Here is a 17,568-nt window from a genome sequence, read left to right as displayed (position 1 = left end):
TGGGAGGTTGAGCCCCCAAGGGGAACGTTCCTCGGAATAATCTCAGCGCTGGCCATGGGCTTTGGCAGCGCGGACAGGCAGGGCCTGGGGAGGTGCGTGGATTGGGGGTGGGGACTGGGATGGGGAGCAGGGGTTTGTAGTGGGGGCGGGGGGGTGGGTGCAGGCAGGGAGCACTGCTGCTCCTTTGGGTCCCTCGAGGAGATTCACAAAAGTAACCATTCAACTATTAATAAAATTTGTTCGTGGGATGTGGGCGTCGCTGGCAAGGCCGGCATTTATTGCCCGTCCCTAATTGCCCCTTGAGAAGGTGGTGGTGAGCCGCCTTCTTGAACCGCTGCAGTCCGTGTGGTGAAGGTGCTCCCACAGTGCTGTTAGGGAGGGAGTTCCGGGATTGTGACCCAGCGACGGTGAAGGAACGGCCGATATATTTCCAAGTCGGGATGGTGTGTGACTGGGAGGGGAACGTGGAGGTGGTGGTGTTCCCATGCGCCTGCTGCCCTTGTCCTTCTAGGTGGTAGGGTTTGGGAGTAGTTGCCAAAGAAGCCCTGGCGAGTTGCTGCAGTGCATCTTGTAGATGGTGTACACTGCAGCCAGGGGGCGCCGGTGGTGGAGGGAGTGAGTGTTGAAGGTGGGGGATGGGGTGCTGATCAAGCGGCTGCTTTGTCCTGGATGGTGTCGAGCTTCTTGAGTGTTGTTGGAGCTGCACTCATCCAGGCAAGTGGAGAGTATTCCATCACACTCCTGACTGGTGCCTTGTAGATGGTGGAAAGGCTTTGGGGAGTCAGGGGGTGAGACACCCGCCGCAGAATACACAGCCTCTGACCTGCTCTTGTTGCCACAATATTTGTGGCTGGTGCGGTTAAGTTTCTGGTCAATGGTGACCCCCAGGATGTTGGTGGTGGGGAATTTGGCGATGGTAATACCGTTGAATGTCAAGGGGCGGTGGTTAGAGTCTTGTGCTCCTCTATTTCTGCCCTCTTCAGCATCGGTGGCTGTGCCTTCAGCTGCCTGGGCCCCAAGCTCTGGCATTCCCTCCCTGAACCTCTCTGTCTCTCTACCTCTCTTTCCTCCTTTAAGATGCTCCTTAAAACCTATCTCTTTGACCAATCTTTTCGCCACCTGCCGTAATTTCTTTTTGTGTGGTTCGGTGTCAAACTTACTTGTTTTGTCTTATAACACTCCTGTGAAGCACCTTGGGAAGTTTCACTACGTTAAAGGCGCTATATAAACACAAGTTGTTGGAGATGGTCATTGCCTGGCACTTGTGTGGCACGAATGTTACTTGCCACTTACCAGCCCAAGCCCGAATGTTGTCCAGGTCTTGCTGCATGCGAGCACGGAGCACGGACACAAACGTAGGTCCCCTGCAGTCAGAATCAGGGGAAGTCATAACGGGGAACAAAGAAATGGCGGACCAATTGAACAAGTACTTTGGTTCGGTATTCACTGAGGAGGACACAAACAACCTTCCGGATATAAAAGGGGTCGGAGGGTCTAGTAAGGAGGAGGAACTGAGGGAAATCCTTATTAGTCGGGAAATTGTGTTGGGGAAATTGATGGGATTGAAGGCCGATAAATCCCCAGGGCCTGATGGACTGCATCCCAGAGTACTTAAGGAGGTGGACTTGGAAATAGTGGATGCATTGACAGTCATTTTCCAACATTCCATTGACTCTGGATCAGTTCCTGTGGAGTGGAGGGTAGCCAATGTAACCCCACTTTTTAAAAAAGGAGGGAGAGAGAAAACGGAATTACAGACCGGTCAGCCTGACATCGGTAGTGGGTAAAATGATGGAATCAATTATTAAGGATGTCATCGCAGTGCATTTGGAAAGAGGTAATATGATAGGTCCAAGTCAGCATGGATTTGTGAAAGGGAAATCATGCTTGACAAATCTTCTGGAATTTTTTGAGGATGTTTCCGGTAGAGTGGACAAGGGAGAACCAGTTGATGTGGTATATTTGGACTTTCAGAAGGCTTTCGACAAGGTCCCACACAAGAGATTAACGTGCAAAGTTAAAGCACATGGGATTGGGGGTAGTGTGCTGACATGGATTGAGAACTGGTTGTCAGACAGGAAGCAAAGAGTAGGAGTAAATGGGGACTTTTCAGAATGGCAGGCAGTGACTAGTGGGGTACCGCAAGGTTCTGTGCTGGGGCCCCAGCTGTTTACATTGTACATTAATGATTTAGACGAGGGGATTAAATGTAGTATCTCCAAATTTGCGGATGACGCTAAGTTGGGTGGCAGTGTGAGCTGCAAGGAGGATTCTATGAGGCTGCAGAGCGACTTGGATAGGTTAGGTGAGTGGGCAAATGCATGGCAGATGAAGTATAATGTGGATAAATGTGAGGTTATCCACTTTGGTGGTAAAAACAGAGAGACAGACTATTATCTGAATGGTGACAGATTAGGAAAAGGGCAGGTGCAAAGAGACCTGGGTGTCATGGTACATCAGTCATTGAAGGTTGGCATGCAGGTGCAGCAGGCGGTTAAGAAAGCAAATGGCATGTTGGCCTTCATAGCGAGGGGATTTGAGTACAAGGGCAGGGAGGTGTTGCTACAATTGTACAGGGCCTTGGTGAGGCCACACCTGGAGTATTGTGTACAGTTTTGGTCTCCTAACCTGAGGAAGGACATTCTTGCTATTGAGGGAGTGCAGCGAAGGTTCACCAGACTGATTCCCGGGATGGCGGGACTGACCTATCAAGAAAGACTGGATCAACTGGGCTTGTATTCACTGGAGTTCAGAAGAATGAGAGGGGACCTCATAGAAACGTTTAAAATTCTGACGGGGTTAGACAGGTTAGATGCAGGAAGAATGTTCCCAATGTTGGGGAAGTCCAGAACCAGGGGACACAGTCTAAGGATAAGGGGGAAGCCATTTAGGACCGAGATGAGGAGGAATTTCTTCACCCAGAGAGTGGTGAACCTGTGGAATTCTCTACCACAGAAAGTTGTTGAGGCCAATTCACTAAATATATTCAAAAAGCAGTTAGATGAAGTCCTTACTACTAGGGGAATCAAGGGGTATGGTGAGAAAGCAGGAATGGGGTACTGAAGTTGCATGTTCAGCCATGAACTCATTGAATGGCGGTGCAGGCTAGAAGGGCCGAATGGCCTACTCCTGCACCTATTTTCTATGTTTCTATGTTTCATTATTTGAGGAGTTGCAAATGGAACTGAACACTGTGCAGTCATCAGCAAACGTCCCCACTTCTGACCTTGTGCTAGAGGGAAGGTCATTGATGAAGCAGCTGAAAACGATTGGGCCAAGGACACTGCCCTGAGGATCTCCTACAGCCTGACCAGACCACACCTACCGCCCCAGTTGGAGTGTGCGTTTTCTTTCTCACCAGGCCGGGCCTTACTCTGACTCGAGGTTAAAATCACGTGGCACCGTGACGTTGGACTGTAAAGTGGGCCCCCTGCCCCGTGCCTGTAGTGAGGGCCGCGACCCATTGGAAAGGTACGACGGAGCTGGCTGAGAACGGCGGACCTCCGGCCTGTAAGTAGACCCCCTCCCCCGCCCACCATTCTCACTGGGATGCGAGGTGGAGGGAGTTGAAATCAAGGCCATAGAGTGTGCGTGAAGTTTACTAAAGATGGGGCTGAACCGTGATGGCAAAATACTCCTAGAAGCTCACAGCACAGAAGGAGGCCATGTAGCCCATCGAGCCTCTTCAATAGAGAAATCCAATTGTTTCTGCTCTTTCCCCGTATCCCAGCAAATGTTTCCCTTTCAAGTATTTATCCAGTTCCCTTTTGAAAGTTACTATTGAACCTGCTTCCACCGCCCTTTCAGGCAGCGCGATCCAGATCACAACAACATCCTTCCAAAAGTGCGGTGCCCAGAATTGAACACAGCACTCCAACCGAGGCCTGACCAGCGATTTATAAAGGATTAGCATAAATTCCTTGCTTTTGTACTTTATGAATAAAGTCAAACATCCCATGTGCTTTTGTAAGCCTTCTCCGTTTGTCCTGTCACCCACAAAAACTTGTACACATACAGGCCCCCAAGGTCCTCTGTTCTTGCACACGCTTTGAAATTGTACCATTTAGTTCATATTGCCTATCCTCATTCTTCCTACCAAACTGTATCACTTCATCTGCCACGTGTCCGTCCGTTTCACCAGTCTGTCCGTGTCCTTCTGAAGTCTGTTACTCTCCTCCAAACTTTTGGGGGCATCCGAAACGGGGGAGGACGCTCCATAGACCCTCGCGGTTGACCATGTCAAAGGCCTTTGTAAGGTCGAAAAAGGCCATGTATAAGGGCTGGCGCTGCTCCATGCATTTTTCCTGCAACTGTGACGCTGCGAAGATCATGTCTGTTGTGCCCCGTAGGGGAGGAAATTCGCATTGTGATTCCGGGCGGAGCTCCTCGGCCACAGGGAGAAGATGATTGAGGAGAACCCTAGCGACAACTTTCCCAGTGGCTGATAGCAGGGAGATTCCCCTGTAGTTGCCGCAGTCGGACTTGTCCCTTTTTTAAAGATGTTCACGGTCACTGCATCTCTGAGATCTCCCAGCATGCTCTCCTCCCTCCAGATGAGAGAGATGAGGTCATGCATCCACGCCAACAGTGCCTCTCCGCCATACTTTAGCGCCTCAGCAGGGATTCCATCCGCTCCCGTAGCCTTGTTATTCTTGAGCTGTTTTATGGCTTTGTCTATCTCATGTAGTGTTGGGGTTTCACTGAGTTGGTGGCTGGTCGCATGCTGCAGGATGGAGTCGAGAACATTCGAGTCAAAGGCAGAGTCTCGATTGAGGAGATCTTCAAAGTGCTCCTTCCATCGGGCCCTGACTGCCACGGTGTCCTTGATGAGTGCTTCCCCGTTCTTGGCCAGGAGTGGGGGCGGTGCCTTGGGAGTTTGGACCGTAGGTGACCTTAACTGCAGTGAAGAATCCTCACATATCGTGGCTGTCAGCCAGTTGTTGTATCTCCTGTGCTTTCTCCATCCACCACCTGTTCTTTAGATCCCGGGTTTTTTGTTGGACCTGAGCCTTGAGCCGTCTGTAATGTTATTTTGCAGCTCCCGAGTTGGGTTTTTGTTTGAGGCTCTCAAATGCTTTGCGCTTGCGATCTATTAGTTCTTCGATCTCCTGTTCATTTTCATCAAACATCCTTCACCTGCTTCATGATGACATGCAGGCCGTGATCCTTACTAACGGATCCATTACAGACCCAATTCATGTCCGGACCGGAGTCAAACAGGGCTGCGTCATCGCTCCAAACCTCTTCTCAATCTTCCTCGCCGCCATGCTCCATCTCACAGTCAACTAGCTCCCCGCCGGAGTGGAACTAAACTACAGAACCAGTAGGAAGATGTTTAACCTACGCCGCCTCCAGGCCAGATCCAAGATCACCCCAACCTCTGTCGTTGAGCTGCAGTATGTGGATGACGCCTGTGTCTGTGCACATTCAGAGGCTGAACTCCAGGATATAGTCAATGTATTCACTGAGGTATATGAAATCATGGGGGATTTAATAATGGGAAATGTGGAAATGGCTGAGACCGTAAACAATTATTTTGCTTCAGTCTTCACAGTGGAAGACACAAAAACCATGCCAAAAATTGCTGGTCACGGGAATGTAGGAAGGGAGGACCTTGAGACAATCACTATCACTAGGGGGTTAGTGCTGGACAGGCTAATGAGATTCAAGGCAGACAGGTCCCCTGGTCCTGATGAAATGCATCCCAGGGTATTAAAAGAGATGGCGGAAATTATAGCAGATGCATTCGTTATAATCTACCAAAATTCTCTGGACTCTGGGGAGGTACCATCAGATTGGAAAGCAGCTAATGTAACGCCTCTGTTTAAAAAAGAGGGCAGACAAAAGGCAGGTAACTATAGGCCGGTTAGTTTAACATCTGTAGTGGGAAAACTGCTTGAAGCTATCATTAAGGAAGAAATAGCGGGACATCTAGATAGGAATAGTGCAATCAAGCAGACGCAACATGGATTCATGAAGGGGAAATCATGTTTAACTAACTTACTGGGATTCTTTGAGGATATAACGAGCATGGTGGATAGAGGTGTACCGATGGATGTGGTGTACTTAGATTTCCCAAAGGTATTCGATAAGGTGCCACACAAAAGGTTATTGCAGAAGATAAAGGTACGCGGAGTCAGAGGAAATATATTAGCATGGATCGAGAATTGGTTGGCTAACAGAAAGCAGAGAGTCGGGATAAATGGGTCCTTTTCCGGTTGGAAATCGGTGGTTAGTGGTGTGCCACAGGGATCGGTGCTGGGACCACAACTGTTTACAATATACATAGATGACCTGGAAGAGGGGACGGAGTGTAGTGTAACAAAATTTGCAGATGACACAAAGATTAGTGGGAAAGCGGGTTGTGTAGAGGACACAGAGAGGCTGCAAAGAGATTTAGATAGGTTAAGCGAATGGGCTAAGGTTTGGCAGATGGAATACAATGTCGGAAAATGTGAGGTCATCCACCTTGGGAAAAAAAAACAGGAGAAAGGAATATTATTTGAATGGGGCGAAATTACAACATTCTGTGGTGCAGAGGGACCTGGGGGTCCTTGTGCATGAATCCCAAAAAGATAGTTTGCAGGTGCAGCAGGTAATCAGGAAGGCGAATGGAATGTTGGCCTTCATTGCGAGAGGGATGGAGTACAAAGGCAGGGAGGTCCTGCTGCAACTGTACAGGGTATTGGTGAGGCTGCACCTGGAGTACTGCATGAAGTTTTGGTCACCTTACTTAAGGATATACTAGCTTTGGAGGGGGTACAGAGACGATTCACTGGGCTGATTCCGGAGATGAGGGGGTTACCTTATGAAGATAGATTGAGTAGACTGGGTCTTTACTCGTTGGAGTTCAGAAAGATGAGGGGTGATCTTATAGAAACATTTAAAATAATGAAAGAGATAGACAAGATAGAGGCAGAGAGGTTGTTTCCACTGGTCAGGGAGACTAGAACTAGGGGGCACAGCCTCAAAATACGGGGGAGCCAATTTAAAACCGAGTTGAGAAGGAGTTTCTTCTCCCAGAGGGTTGTGAATCTGTGGAATTCTCTGCCCAGGGAAGCAGTTGAGGCTAGCTCATTGAATGTATTCAAATCACAGATAGATAGATTTTTAACCAATAAGGGTATTAAGGGTTATGGGGAGCGGGCGGGTAAATGGAGCTGAGTCCACGGCCAGATCAGCCATGATCTTCTTGAGTGGCGGAGCAGGCTTGAGGGGCTAGATGGCCTACTCCTGTTCCTAATTCTTATGCTTAACATCCGTAAGACAAAGGTCCTCCACCAGCCTGTCACCACTGCACAGCACTGCCCTCCAATCATCAAGATCCACGGCGCGGCCCTGGACAATGTGGACCATTTCCCATATCTCGGGAGCCTCTTATCAACAAAGGCAGACATTGATGCAGAGATTCAGCATCGCCTCCAGTGCACTATTGCAGCTTTCGGCCGACTGAGGAAAAGAGTGTTTGAAGACCAGGCCCTGAAATCTACCACCAAGCTCATGGTCTACAGGGCTGTAGTAATACCCGCCCTCCTGTACGGATCTGAGGCATGGACGATGTATAGAAGGCACCTCAAGTCGCTGGAGATATATCACCAGTGATGTCTCCACAAGATCCTGCAAATCCCCTGGGAGGACAGGCGCACCAACATCAGTGTCCTCGACCAGGCCAACATCCCCAGCATTGAAGCACTGACCACACTCGATCAGCTCCGCTGGGCAGGCCACATAGTTTGCATGCCAGATACGAGACTCCCGAAGCGAATGCTCTATACGGAGCTCCTTCATGGTAAACGAGCCAAAGGAGGACAGTGGAAACGTTACAAGGACACCCTCAAAGCCTCCCTGGTAAAGTGCGACATCCCCACTGGCACCTGGGAGACTCTGGCCGCAGACCGCCCGAGGTGGAGAAAGTGCATCCGGGAAGGCACTGAGCTCTTTGAGTCTCGACACAAGGAGCGTGAAGAGGCCAAGCGCAGGCAGCGGAAGGAGCGTGCGGCAAACCAGCCCCACCCCCCCTTCCCTCGACGACTATCTGTCCCACCTGTAACAGGGTCTGTGGCTCTCGTATCGGACTGTTCAGCCACCAAAGGACTCACTTTGGGAGTGGAAGCAGGTCCTCCTCGATTCCGAGGGACTGCCTATGATGATTCTCCTCCTCATTGTTCACTAAACTTCTGAGTTTTGTGTGTAAGGTTCAAAAATCCACGGCCGCATTTTATTGGAACACCCTAAGGACAAGGAAACTACCATGGGATCGCCCTATACATTTTAAATGAACATTTTTGGACAAGTAAAATCCTCAGACCAGGCAGGCTGGGAAACGTGTGGGCAGATACAGACATTGTGGAGTCTGGCTCACAAGCGAGACAGAAGCACTGGCCAATGGGGGAAAAGTGTATTCTGGCAGGCCAATCAGGGGTCGAGTCAGGCCTGAAGCGGGGAAATCCTCAACCAATGGGGACTACCCGGCCCAGTTCGAAAATATGACTCACCCCTAATGAATGTGGACCATCATCTACCTAATGGCCCATCAAAGGGGAGGCCCAAACCGGCTGACTCCCAGCACTGTTACAATGGACCAGCAGACTTTGAGGCACCAATGTGCACTGAAACAATACCCCTGTCCTCACACCTACCTGTACCTGTGACATCTTCTGATTAAATATTCAAAGCCATCTCCCCGCCCAAACTTACACAATAGACCACCAACTGAGTTTGGGCGCGAAAAGGCCAGAACTAAATTGGATACAAATATAGGACCTACAGAACCAGCAGTTGGAGTCAGCTTTTGGAGCAGTTGGAGTCAGCTTGTGGGAGTTGAGTCGGTTTTTCACAGGGCCCTCGCTCTGGGGAAGGTGTGCTTAACTCCAGCAGCTTTTTGCTTAGGAGCCACCCGAGAGGCAAAGAGAAGAAACCAATGCAACATCGAGGAGGAAAACCGAACCGACCAACAACGTAAAACCCACCCCAGAGGGACCCCCGAGCTGAAATAAGTGACCCCAGAACCCCGGAGTTAATAGGATTGTGAATATAGCCTAAACCCCTTCACAGACTCAATTTAGGATAGGAATTGGTAAGAAGGATGGAAGTGGGAGGTGTGGTTGTGGAATGTTTTAACCTTTTATTTTCCTCTTCCCTGTTGCAAGATTTTTCGTGTTGTTGAGTGAGATTGTGCCATTGCTGCTATTTATGACCTCTTCCTATGCCCTCTATCTTGGTGTTTGCTATTCTAAATAAACAACATCAGCCATTTTGTACTCTTACCCACTGTGTCTGGTGCCTCATTACTCACCCATCCTCATAAATCGCACGTGCAGAACCCCAGGGGAGAGTGGATTTGAACCCACACCCCAAGCTCCCCTTACATGTGGCACCTGCTAACTTTGAAGTTATGCCCTGTATACCTAAGTCCAGGTCATTGATATATTAAAGGGAGCAGTGGTTCTAATACCCACCCCAGAGGAACCCCACTGTACACTTCCCTCCAGTCTGAAAAACAGCCGCCTGCTCTCGGCTAATTTTGTAGTCACACAGCTATTGTCCCGTTAATCCCAAGTCCTTCAATTTTGCTAACGAATCTATTATGCAGTACTTCGGCAAATGTCTTCTGAAAGCCCATATACACACCATCCACCGCACTCCCCTCATCAATCCTCTCTGGTACTTCATCAGAAAACGTCACCAAGCTGGTCAAACACGATTTGCCTTTAACAAGTCCGTGCTGACTGGCATCGAGTCAGGGTGGCTGAATTGGACTCTCACCTAGTGGCGGACCCTGGTAAATGGGCTGATCTGACGCCCTTCGCAGTCAAATAGCCCTCCACTGGCAGCTGTTTAAGTGGGTTACCAGAGGATGGTCAGTTCCTGTGGAAGTGTGTGATCAAGCAGCAAACTGCAACTTCGAGGGTAAAAGAAATGCGCCAGGTGACTCACAGTTTAGTGAAAGATGTTTTTTTTTATTATTTAAACCTGCGAGTGTGCGACGACTTGTCGATATCCCGATGGGCGGGCAGGAGCTGCTATAAAAAGGTAAGACAACATGCTCTGTGTAGGGTGACAGGATAGCCTGAATGCACTAAAGGGCTAATCTTGTCTCCGCACAGCTTCAGACCAGAGCTGGCAGGGAGCACCTGCTTTATAGACCTGATCGTCAATCGGCAGTTCTCTTCCCGTCTGCTTCTCCCACCATCCCCGCGGGATATCCCAGACCTCGGGGAGAGAGAGAGAGAGAGAGAGAGCATGAAAGTGTGTGCGTAACGTTGGTTCGAGTTAGCTAAGCGAGGGAGAAAAGAAACAGGGTTAACACATTTGGTTCGCTATCTTCTTCAGGCAACTGGGATCTAACCCAGTGTCCCCAGCATGACACTGACCCTCATCCTGCTTCACTGAGGGGCCTGCTGAGGATCTCTGGAGAATGGGGGAGAGGGCTGGGGAGTGAAGGGGAGATGGGGGGGGGGAAGGGAAGGGCGGAGGGACGAGGGAATGAGTGGAAAGGGGGTGAAGGGAGAAGGGGGAGGGTGAGGAGAGAGGTGAAGGGTGAGAGGGAGAAGGAGAGAGAGATCAAGGGGGAGAGGAGGAGGGGAGAGGGAGGAGGAGGAGGGGAGAAGGACAGAGAGAAGGAGGGGAGAGGAGTAGGAGGAGGAGAGAAGGAGGAGGGGAGAGGGAGGAGGAGGGGGAGAGGGAGGAGAGATCAAGGGGAGAGGGAGAAGGAGAGAGAGATCAAGGGGGAGAGGAGGAGGGGAGAGGGAGGAGGAGGAGGGGAGAAGGACAGAGAGAAGGAGGGGAGAGGAGTAGGAGGAGGAGAGAAGGAGGAGGGGAGAGGGAGGAGGAGGGGGAGAGGTGAAGGGGGAGAGGGAGGAGAGATCAAGGGGAGAGGGAGAAGGAGAGAGAGATCAAGGGAGAGAGGAGGAGGAGGAGGGGAGAAGGAGGGGAGAGGTGAAGGGGAGGAGTAAGAGGAGGAGAGAAGGAAGAGGGGCGAGGGAGGAGGAGAGAGAGAGAGATTAAGGGGAGAGGGAGGTGGAGAGAGAGATCAAGGGGAGAGGGAGGAGGAGAGAGAGATCAAGGGGGAGAAGGGGAGAGAGGGAGGAGAGGTGAAGGAGATAGGGAGAGGGAGGAGGAGAGAGAGATCAAGGGGGAGAAGGAGAGAGAGGGAGGAGAGGTGAAGGAGATAGGGAGAGGGAGGAGGGGAGGAGAGATATGAAGGGTTGTAATGTGAACAAATCTCACTCAGCTAATTCGGACCAGCGCAGAATCACATGAACGAGCAGCGAAAGCTTTGCGAGCATCATTCCCTGGCCTTGGGTTGCACGAGCAGTGTTCTCATGTATCGAATGATGCCATCCTTGACTTTGGCCATGGGGACCCGGGGGAACCAACGCTGGACGGCTTTGCCATCAGGGCCGATGAGAAACTTCTCAAAGTTCCACTTGATGTCTGAGATTTTGAGCGGTTGCCAGAAGAGTCGGTCAGTATTCCCGAAACTGTCTCCCACTGGGGGGCAGGCGCTCTGGGTAAAGCATAAAAACACAAAGCATTTATAATTAGACCATCGGGTACTCTGCAATCTTCCCTCGCCCAACGTCCGTGCCTGTGAACTCCAACACCGCCCAAGACTTTGAACAAATATTTTGTATCAGTCTTCATGGTAGAAGACACTAAAAACATTCCAATAATAGATATAGGGAGGGAGGAACTTAATACCATCAATATCACTAAAGAAAAAGTATTTGGTAAAATAATGGAACTAAAGGCGGATAAATCTCCTGGATCTGATGGCTTACATCCGAGGGTCTTAAAAGAAGTGGCTCCAGGGATAGTGGATGCATTGGTTGCTACTGTGTATGTAGGCACCTTGTTAATGACTCCACGAGGCAGGAATATGGTACTTAAACTGTGAAGACTGCAGTCCTTTATTTGCAGCTCCTAGAGTGAGGACACCAAGAGGTGAGCTCCCTTTTATACTGGGTTACCTGCAGTGTGCAGGTGATCCTTGGGTCTCCAGCAGCAGCACCCTCTGGTGTACAGGTAAGGTATATTCAGTGTACAGTACATCATAACATTGTAGGCGTGCATACATAACAGCTGCAATCTACCAAAATTCCCTGGATTCTGGGGCAGTCCCAGGGGATTGGAAAACCACAAATGTAACGCCCCTATTTTTACAAAAAGGAGGGAGACAGAAAGCAGAAAACTAGAGGCCAGTTAGCCTAACATCTGTTGTTGGGAAAATGCTAGAGTCCATTATTAAGGAAGCAGTGGCAGGCCATTTGGAAAATCATAATACCGTCAAGCAGAGTCAGCATGGTTTTATGAAAGGGAAATGGTGTTTGACTGGAAATCCGGTTGGCAAACTAACTAGAGGGGTGCCGCAAGGATCAGTGCTGGGGCCTCACCTATTTACAATCTATATTAATGACTTGGATGAAGGGACCAAGGGTAATGTAGCCAAGTTTGCTGATGATATAAAGATGGTTGGGAAAGCAAGTTGTGAGGAGAACACAAAAAATCTACAAAAGGGATATAGGCAGGCTAAGTGAGTGGACAAAAATTTGGCAGATGGCATATAATGTGGGAAAATGTAAGGTTATCCAAATTGGCAGAAATAATATAAAAGCAAATTATTTAAATGCAGAGAGATTACAAAATGCTGCAGTACAGAGGGACCTGGGGGTCCTTGTGCATGAAACACAAAAGGTTTGTATGCAGGTACAGCAAGTGATCAGGAAGGCAAATGGAATGTTGGCCTTTATTGCAAGGGGGATAGAGTATAAAAGCAGAGAAGTCCTGCTACAACTGTACAGGGTATTAGTGAGGCCACACCTGGAGTACTGCGTACAGTTTTGGACTTCATATTTAAGGAAGGATATACTTGCATTGGAGGCAGTTCAGAGAAGGTTCACAAGGTCAATTCCAGGAATGAGGGGGTTTGACTTATTATGAAGAAAGGTTGAGCAGGTTGGGCCTCTACTCATTGGAGTTTAGAAGAATGAGAGGTGATCTTATTGAAACATACAAGATACTGAGGGGGCTCGACAAGGTGGATGCAGAGAGGATGTTTCCCCTCGCGAGGGAATCTAGAACTAGGGGGCATAGTTTAATAAGGGGCCGCCCATTTAAAACGGAGATGAGGAGGAATTCCTTCTCTCAGAGGGTTGAGAATCTGTGGAATTTTCTGCCCCAGAGAGCTGTGGAGGCTGGGTCACTGAATATACTTAAGGCAGAGATAGACAGATTTTTGAGCGATAAGGGAGTCAAGGGTTATGGGGAGCGGGCGGGGAAGTGGAATTGAGTCCATGATCAGATCAGCCATGATCGTATTGAATGGCGGAGCGGGCTCGAGGGGCCAAATGGCCGACTCCTGCTCCTATTTCTTATGTTGTTATGGCGGCAACATCATGGGATCAGCATCACCTCCCAAACTCTCCTTTGAGTCACACCCCATCCCGACTTGGTCATATATCAGCCGTTCCTTCATTGTTGTTGGGTCAAAATCCTGGAACTCCCTCCCTAACAGCACTGTGGGAGCACCTTCACCACACGGACTGCAGCGGCTCAAGAATGCGGCTCACCACCACCTTCTCGAGGGCAGCCAGCTTGATCGGCACCCCATCCACCAACATAAACAAACATTCACTCCCTCCACCATCGGCGCCCCCTGGCTGCAGTGTGCACCATCTACAAGATGCACTGCAGCAACTCGCCAAGGCTTCTTCGGCAGCACCTCCCAAACCCACGACCTCTACCGCCTAGAAGGACAAGGGCAGCAGGTGCATGGGAACACCACCACCTCCACGTTCCCCATACAAAATAGTGCAGCAATGAAAGCGAGGCAGACTAGGATGGATTTGGACTGCATGTGTGGAAATTCCTGGGGTGCGGTAAACAAGGTGATGGGCTGATGATACAGCAGCACGCCCTCAATATTGCCCCTCCGACAGTGCGGCGCTCCCTCAGTACTGCCCCTCCGACAATGTGCCGCTCCCTCAGTACTGCCCCTCCGACAATGTGCCGCTCCCTCAGTACTGCCCCTCCAACAGTGCGGCGCTCCCTCAGTACTGCCCCTCCGACAATGCAGCGCTCCTTCAGTACCGCCCCTCCAACAGTGCGGCGCTCCCTCAGTACCGCCCCTCCGACAATGCAGCGCGCCTTCAGTACCGCACCTCCAACAGTGCGGCGCTCCCTCAGTACTGCCCCTCCGACAGTGCAGCACTCCCTCAGTACTGCCCCTCCGACAGTGCAGCACTCCCTCAGTACTGCCCCTCCGACAGTGCAGCACTCCCTCAGTACTGCCCCTCCGACAGTGCAGCACTCCCTCAGTACTGCCCCTCCGACAGTGCAGCGCTCCCTCAGTACTGCCCCTCCGACAGTGCAGCACTCCCTCAGTACTGCCCCTCCGACAGTGCGACGCTCCCTCAGTACTGCCCCTCCGACAGCACGGCACTCCCTCAGTACTGCCCCTCCGACAGTGCAGCGCTCCCTCAGTACAGCCCCTCCGACAGTGCGGCACTCCCTCACTACTGCCCCTCTGACAGTGCAGCGCTCCCTCAGTACTGGCACTGGAAAATACAGGGTACTGTAGCATTGTGGTTAGGTTACTTGATGAGCAATCCAGATGCCTGGACTAATGTTGCAGTGGACATTAATTTCAATCGCACCGTGGCAGCTGGATAATTTAAATTTAATTAAATAAAGATGGATTTTTTTAATAAAGTATCAGTAATGGAGACCGTGTAACTACTGGATTATAGTTAAAAGCCCATCAGGGTTACTGACCACCTTTTAGGGAAGGAAATCTGCTGCCCTTCCTCGGTCTGGCCGATGTGACTTCAGACCCACAGCAGTGTGGTTGACTATTTGACGGTGGTTTAAGAGTGACTCACCACAAACCTCTGCGGAACGATTAAGGATGGGTAACAGATGCTGGACTTGCCAACGGTGCCCACAACCCACGAATGAAACGGGGGACAGGGGAGGGGGGGGGGGGCGTGGGAGGGGAACGGGGGGGGTTGATTTGAATCTATTAACTGTGGCTACGGGACAATTCTCAGTCCCGTGAACAAACCAGCCTCGTTGTCACACTCACCTTCAGATAGGTGAACAGCCCCTGCTCGTTGTAACCATTCACGTCCCCTTTCTGGAACAGCTGGAAGTTTGGCACATACCCATTGCCGGGACGGACATACCTGCGGCCAAACGGCAAGGGATTAGTCGTACAGGAAATAAAACGCGCAGGGGCGCTCAAAGCTACGGCATCATCCAATCAGGCGGCAGTCAGACCCAGCACCATTTACAGACCCATCACATGCCTGTTGCCTCTCTTCAAGGCGTTGCCTCATGCTGGGAATGGCTTTATGAAATGTATGCAATAAAGGTTCAAACTGAGTACTGTTTAATTAAGCAAAGTACAACCTCGCTTCTGCTTTATTTAGGCCCAAAGTGCCTGACTCACAAACTGGCTGGCCTTTTATACCAGAGCAGCACCATGTGTGTGTTGCTCAGTGGCCTCCGACAATGACACCATCTGGTGGCTACAAACAGCATGTACATACAAGAAGACACTTGGGCAGCGAGGGCTGTTCGACCATGGGGAGAAATGATCACAGCCAAGCCGTTCCCTTGCCTTCTACTCTTGCGTCAACGCATGCTCAGGAGGTCTCTTGGATAGCGATCAGGGGCGGCAAAACAGGATGATGCATTCCTCTCCCTATCGAAGACGTACTTAGCCATTTTCTAGCATTTCTACCACTGGGTCCAGATAAATCAGGGACGATCGTTACCATGGAGCCACACCAGGTGCTGCCCTTTCCTACTGTGCCTATCAGTGAGCCCATCCTGGAACAATTCCACCATTGGCGCACCGTGGCTGCAGTGTGCACCATCTACAAGACGCACTGCAGCAAATCACCAAGGCTTCTTCGGCAGCACCACCCAAAGCAGTACAGCGGGACCTGGGGGGTACTTGTACATGAAACACAAAAGGTTAGTATGCAGGTACAGCAAGTGATCAGGAAGGCCAATGGTATCTTGGCCTTTATTGCAAAGGGGATGGAGTATAAAAGCAGGGAAGTCTTGCCTCAATTATACAGGTTATTGGTGAGGCCACACCTGGAATACTGCATGCAGTTTTGGTTTCCATATTTACAAAAGGATATACTTGATTTGGAGGCAGTTCAGAGAAGGTTCACTAGGTTGATTCCAGAGATGAGGGGGTTAACTTATATCAGGAAAGGTTGAGCAGGTTAGGCCTCTACTCATTGGAGTTCAGAAGACTGAGAGGTGATCTTATCGAAACATAGATGATGATGAGGGGGCTCGACAAGGTGGATGCAGAGAGGATGTTTCTACTGATGGGGGATGTAGTGTATGCAAGTACTCTAATAACGATGCCACTAGGTAAGGGTATAGTACTTCAACTGTAGTGACCTTTGCCCTTTTATTCCAGCTCCTAGAGTGAGGACACCAAGAGGTGAGCTCCCTTTTAAACTGGGTTACCTGCAGTGTACAGGTGACCCTTAGGTCTCCAGCAGCAGCACCCTCTGGTGGTACAGGTATAGTGTATGCAGGGTGAAGGTACATTCAGCGGTCAGGTGTTACAGTACATACATTAACATGCATACATAGCAACACTCCCCCCCCCTAAGCCTTTCCCAAGTCCTTATTGCCATGACATGGGGAGGTGATCAGTAGTGGGCTGTGGGAGGTTGTGGTGAGGGTTGTGTGGGTGCTGGGTGTGATCCATGTGTTCGTGGCTGCACACATCCATTCCCCCCCACCCTCCCCCCATACATAGACCATGTGGGTGTCACTGTTGGAGAATTCCGCAGTGGTGAAGAAGTACATGTTGCTATGGGTAAGGTACATACATTGTTGAATGGGTCGGTGGTGGTGTTTAGTGGTGTGCAGGGCCACAGGGTGGTTTGGGTTCCTTGTCCTCCATTGGTGGTGGGGGTCTGGTCATCTCAGGTTCTACCGGGAAAGCTGGAGGGTACTGGCCTCTCACTCCCGGTGCTGGTCCTCGTGGCCAGGGGGTTAGGGCTGATCTGGGGCAGGTTGCCAGTGGTGGTGGCTGTGCTGCCCATTGACCACTGTCCCTGCAGTGGGTCTGCTCCCACTGGGTGTGTGTGAGCCCTTCCTGGGGCATCACATTGGTCTGGGAAGCGCAGGCTACATGATCAGGTAGCCCGCTGGACCTGGGTGTCTCCCACGGGGGGTTATCTTTGGCATTGTCAGTATACGTGTAGAACCCGGTATCATTTCTCATTCTATCATTAGCATACATGATACATTGGCTCTGACCGCAACTAGCCGACTCGACATTGTTATATCTCGTTACACTTTCACATTTGTCACTTACAACGCTTTCTTGTGTGCTATCAGTATCTCTGTATAAGGTTCACTTGGATACCCGCCTTTGTTAGTAACATTTGTCACGTTAGCGTTACTGGCATCACTGTTCAACCATACTAACTTGTCGCTAACATCACTTTTTGAAACATTCGTTACATTTCTCCCATTAGCATTGTCGGCATCACCATTCAACAGTACATTTATATACCTGCATTCATT

At 50.3% G+C, this 17,568-nt stretch overlaps 1 protein-coding gene across 2 annotated transcripts in view; it reads right to left on the bottom strand.

The window, feature by feature from the left end:
- Positions 1–9,938: 9,938 nt before the first annotated feature.
- Positions 9,939–17,568, bottom strand: part of gpx3 (glutathione peroxidase 3) — a 77,523-nt gene continuing 69,893 nt past the window's right edge. Inside the window, exons 4-6 of one of the 2 annotated variants that reach the window (XR_011592980.1) lie at positions 15,086–15,185; positions 11,230–11,509; positions 9,939–10,212 (exon numbers count right to left, since the gene is read on the bottom strand). Coding sequence is in view for 1 of the 2 variants with exons in the window: in XM_070878001.1 (XP_070734102.1) it covers positions 11,288–11,509; positions 15,086–15,185 (322 nt within the window). In the remaining variant the exon portion in view is untranslated. Of the gene's footprint in view, positions 11,510–15,085; positions 15,186–17,568 lie in introns of both variants that reach the window. The other variant, XM_070878001.1, reaches the window with a different exon arrangement.

Source organism: Pristiophorus japonicus, chromosome 4 (genome assembly GCF_044704955.1).
Source record: "Pristiophorus japonicus isolate sPriJap1 chromosome 4, sPriJap1.hap1, whole genome shotgun sequence".
In the NCBI taxonomy this organism is placed as follows: Eukaryota; Metazoa; Chordata; class Chondrichthyes; family Pristiophoridae; genus Pristiophorus; species Pristiophorus japonicus.
This window is presented reverse-complemented; position numbering and strand designations above follow the sequence as displayed.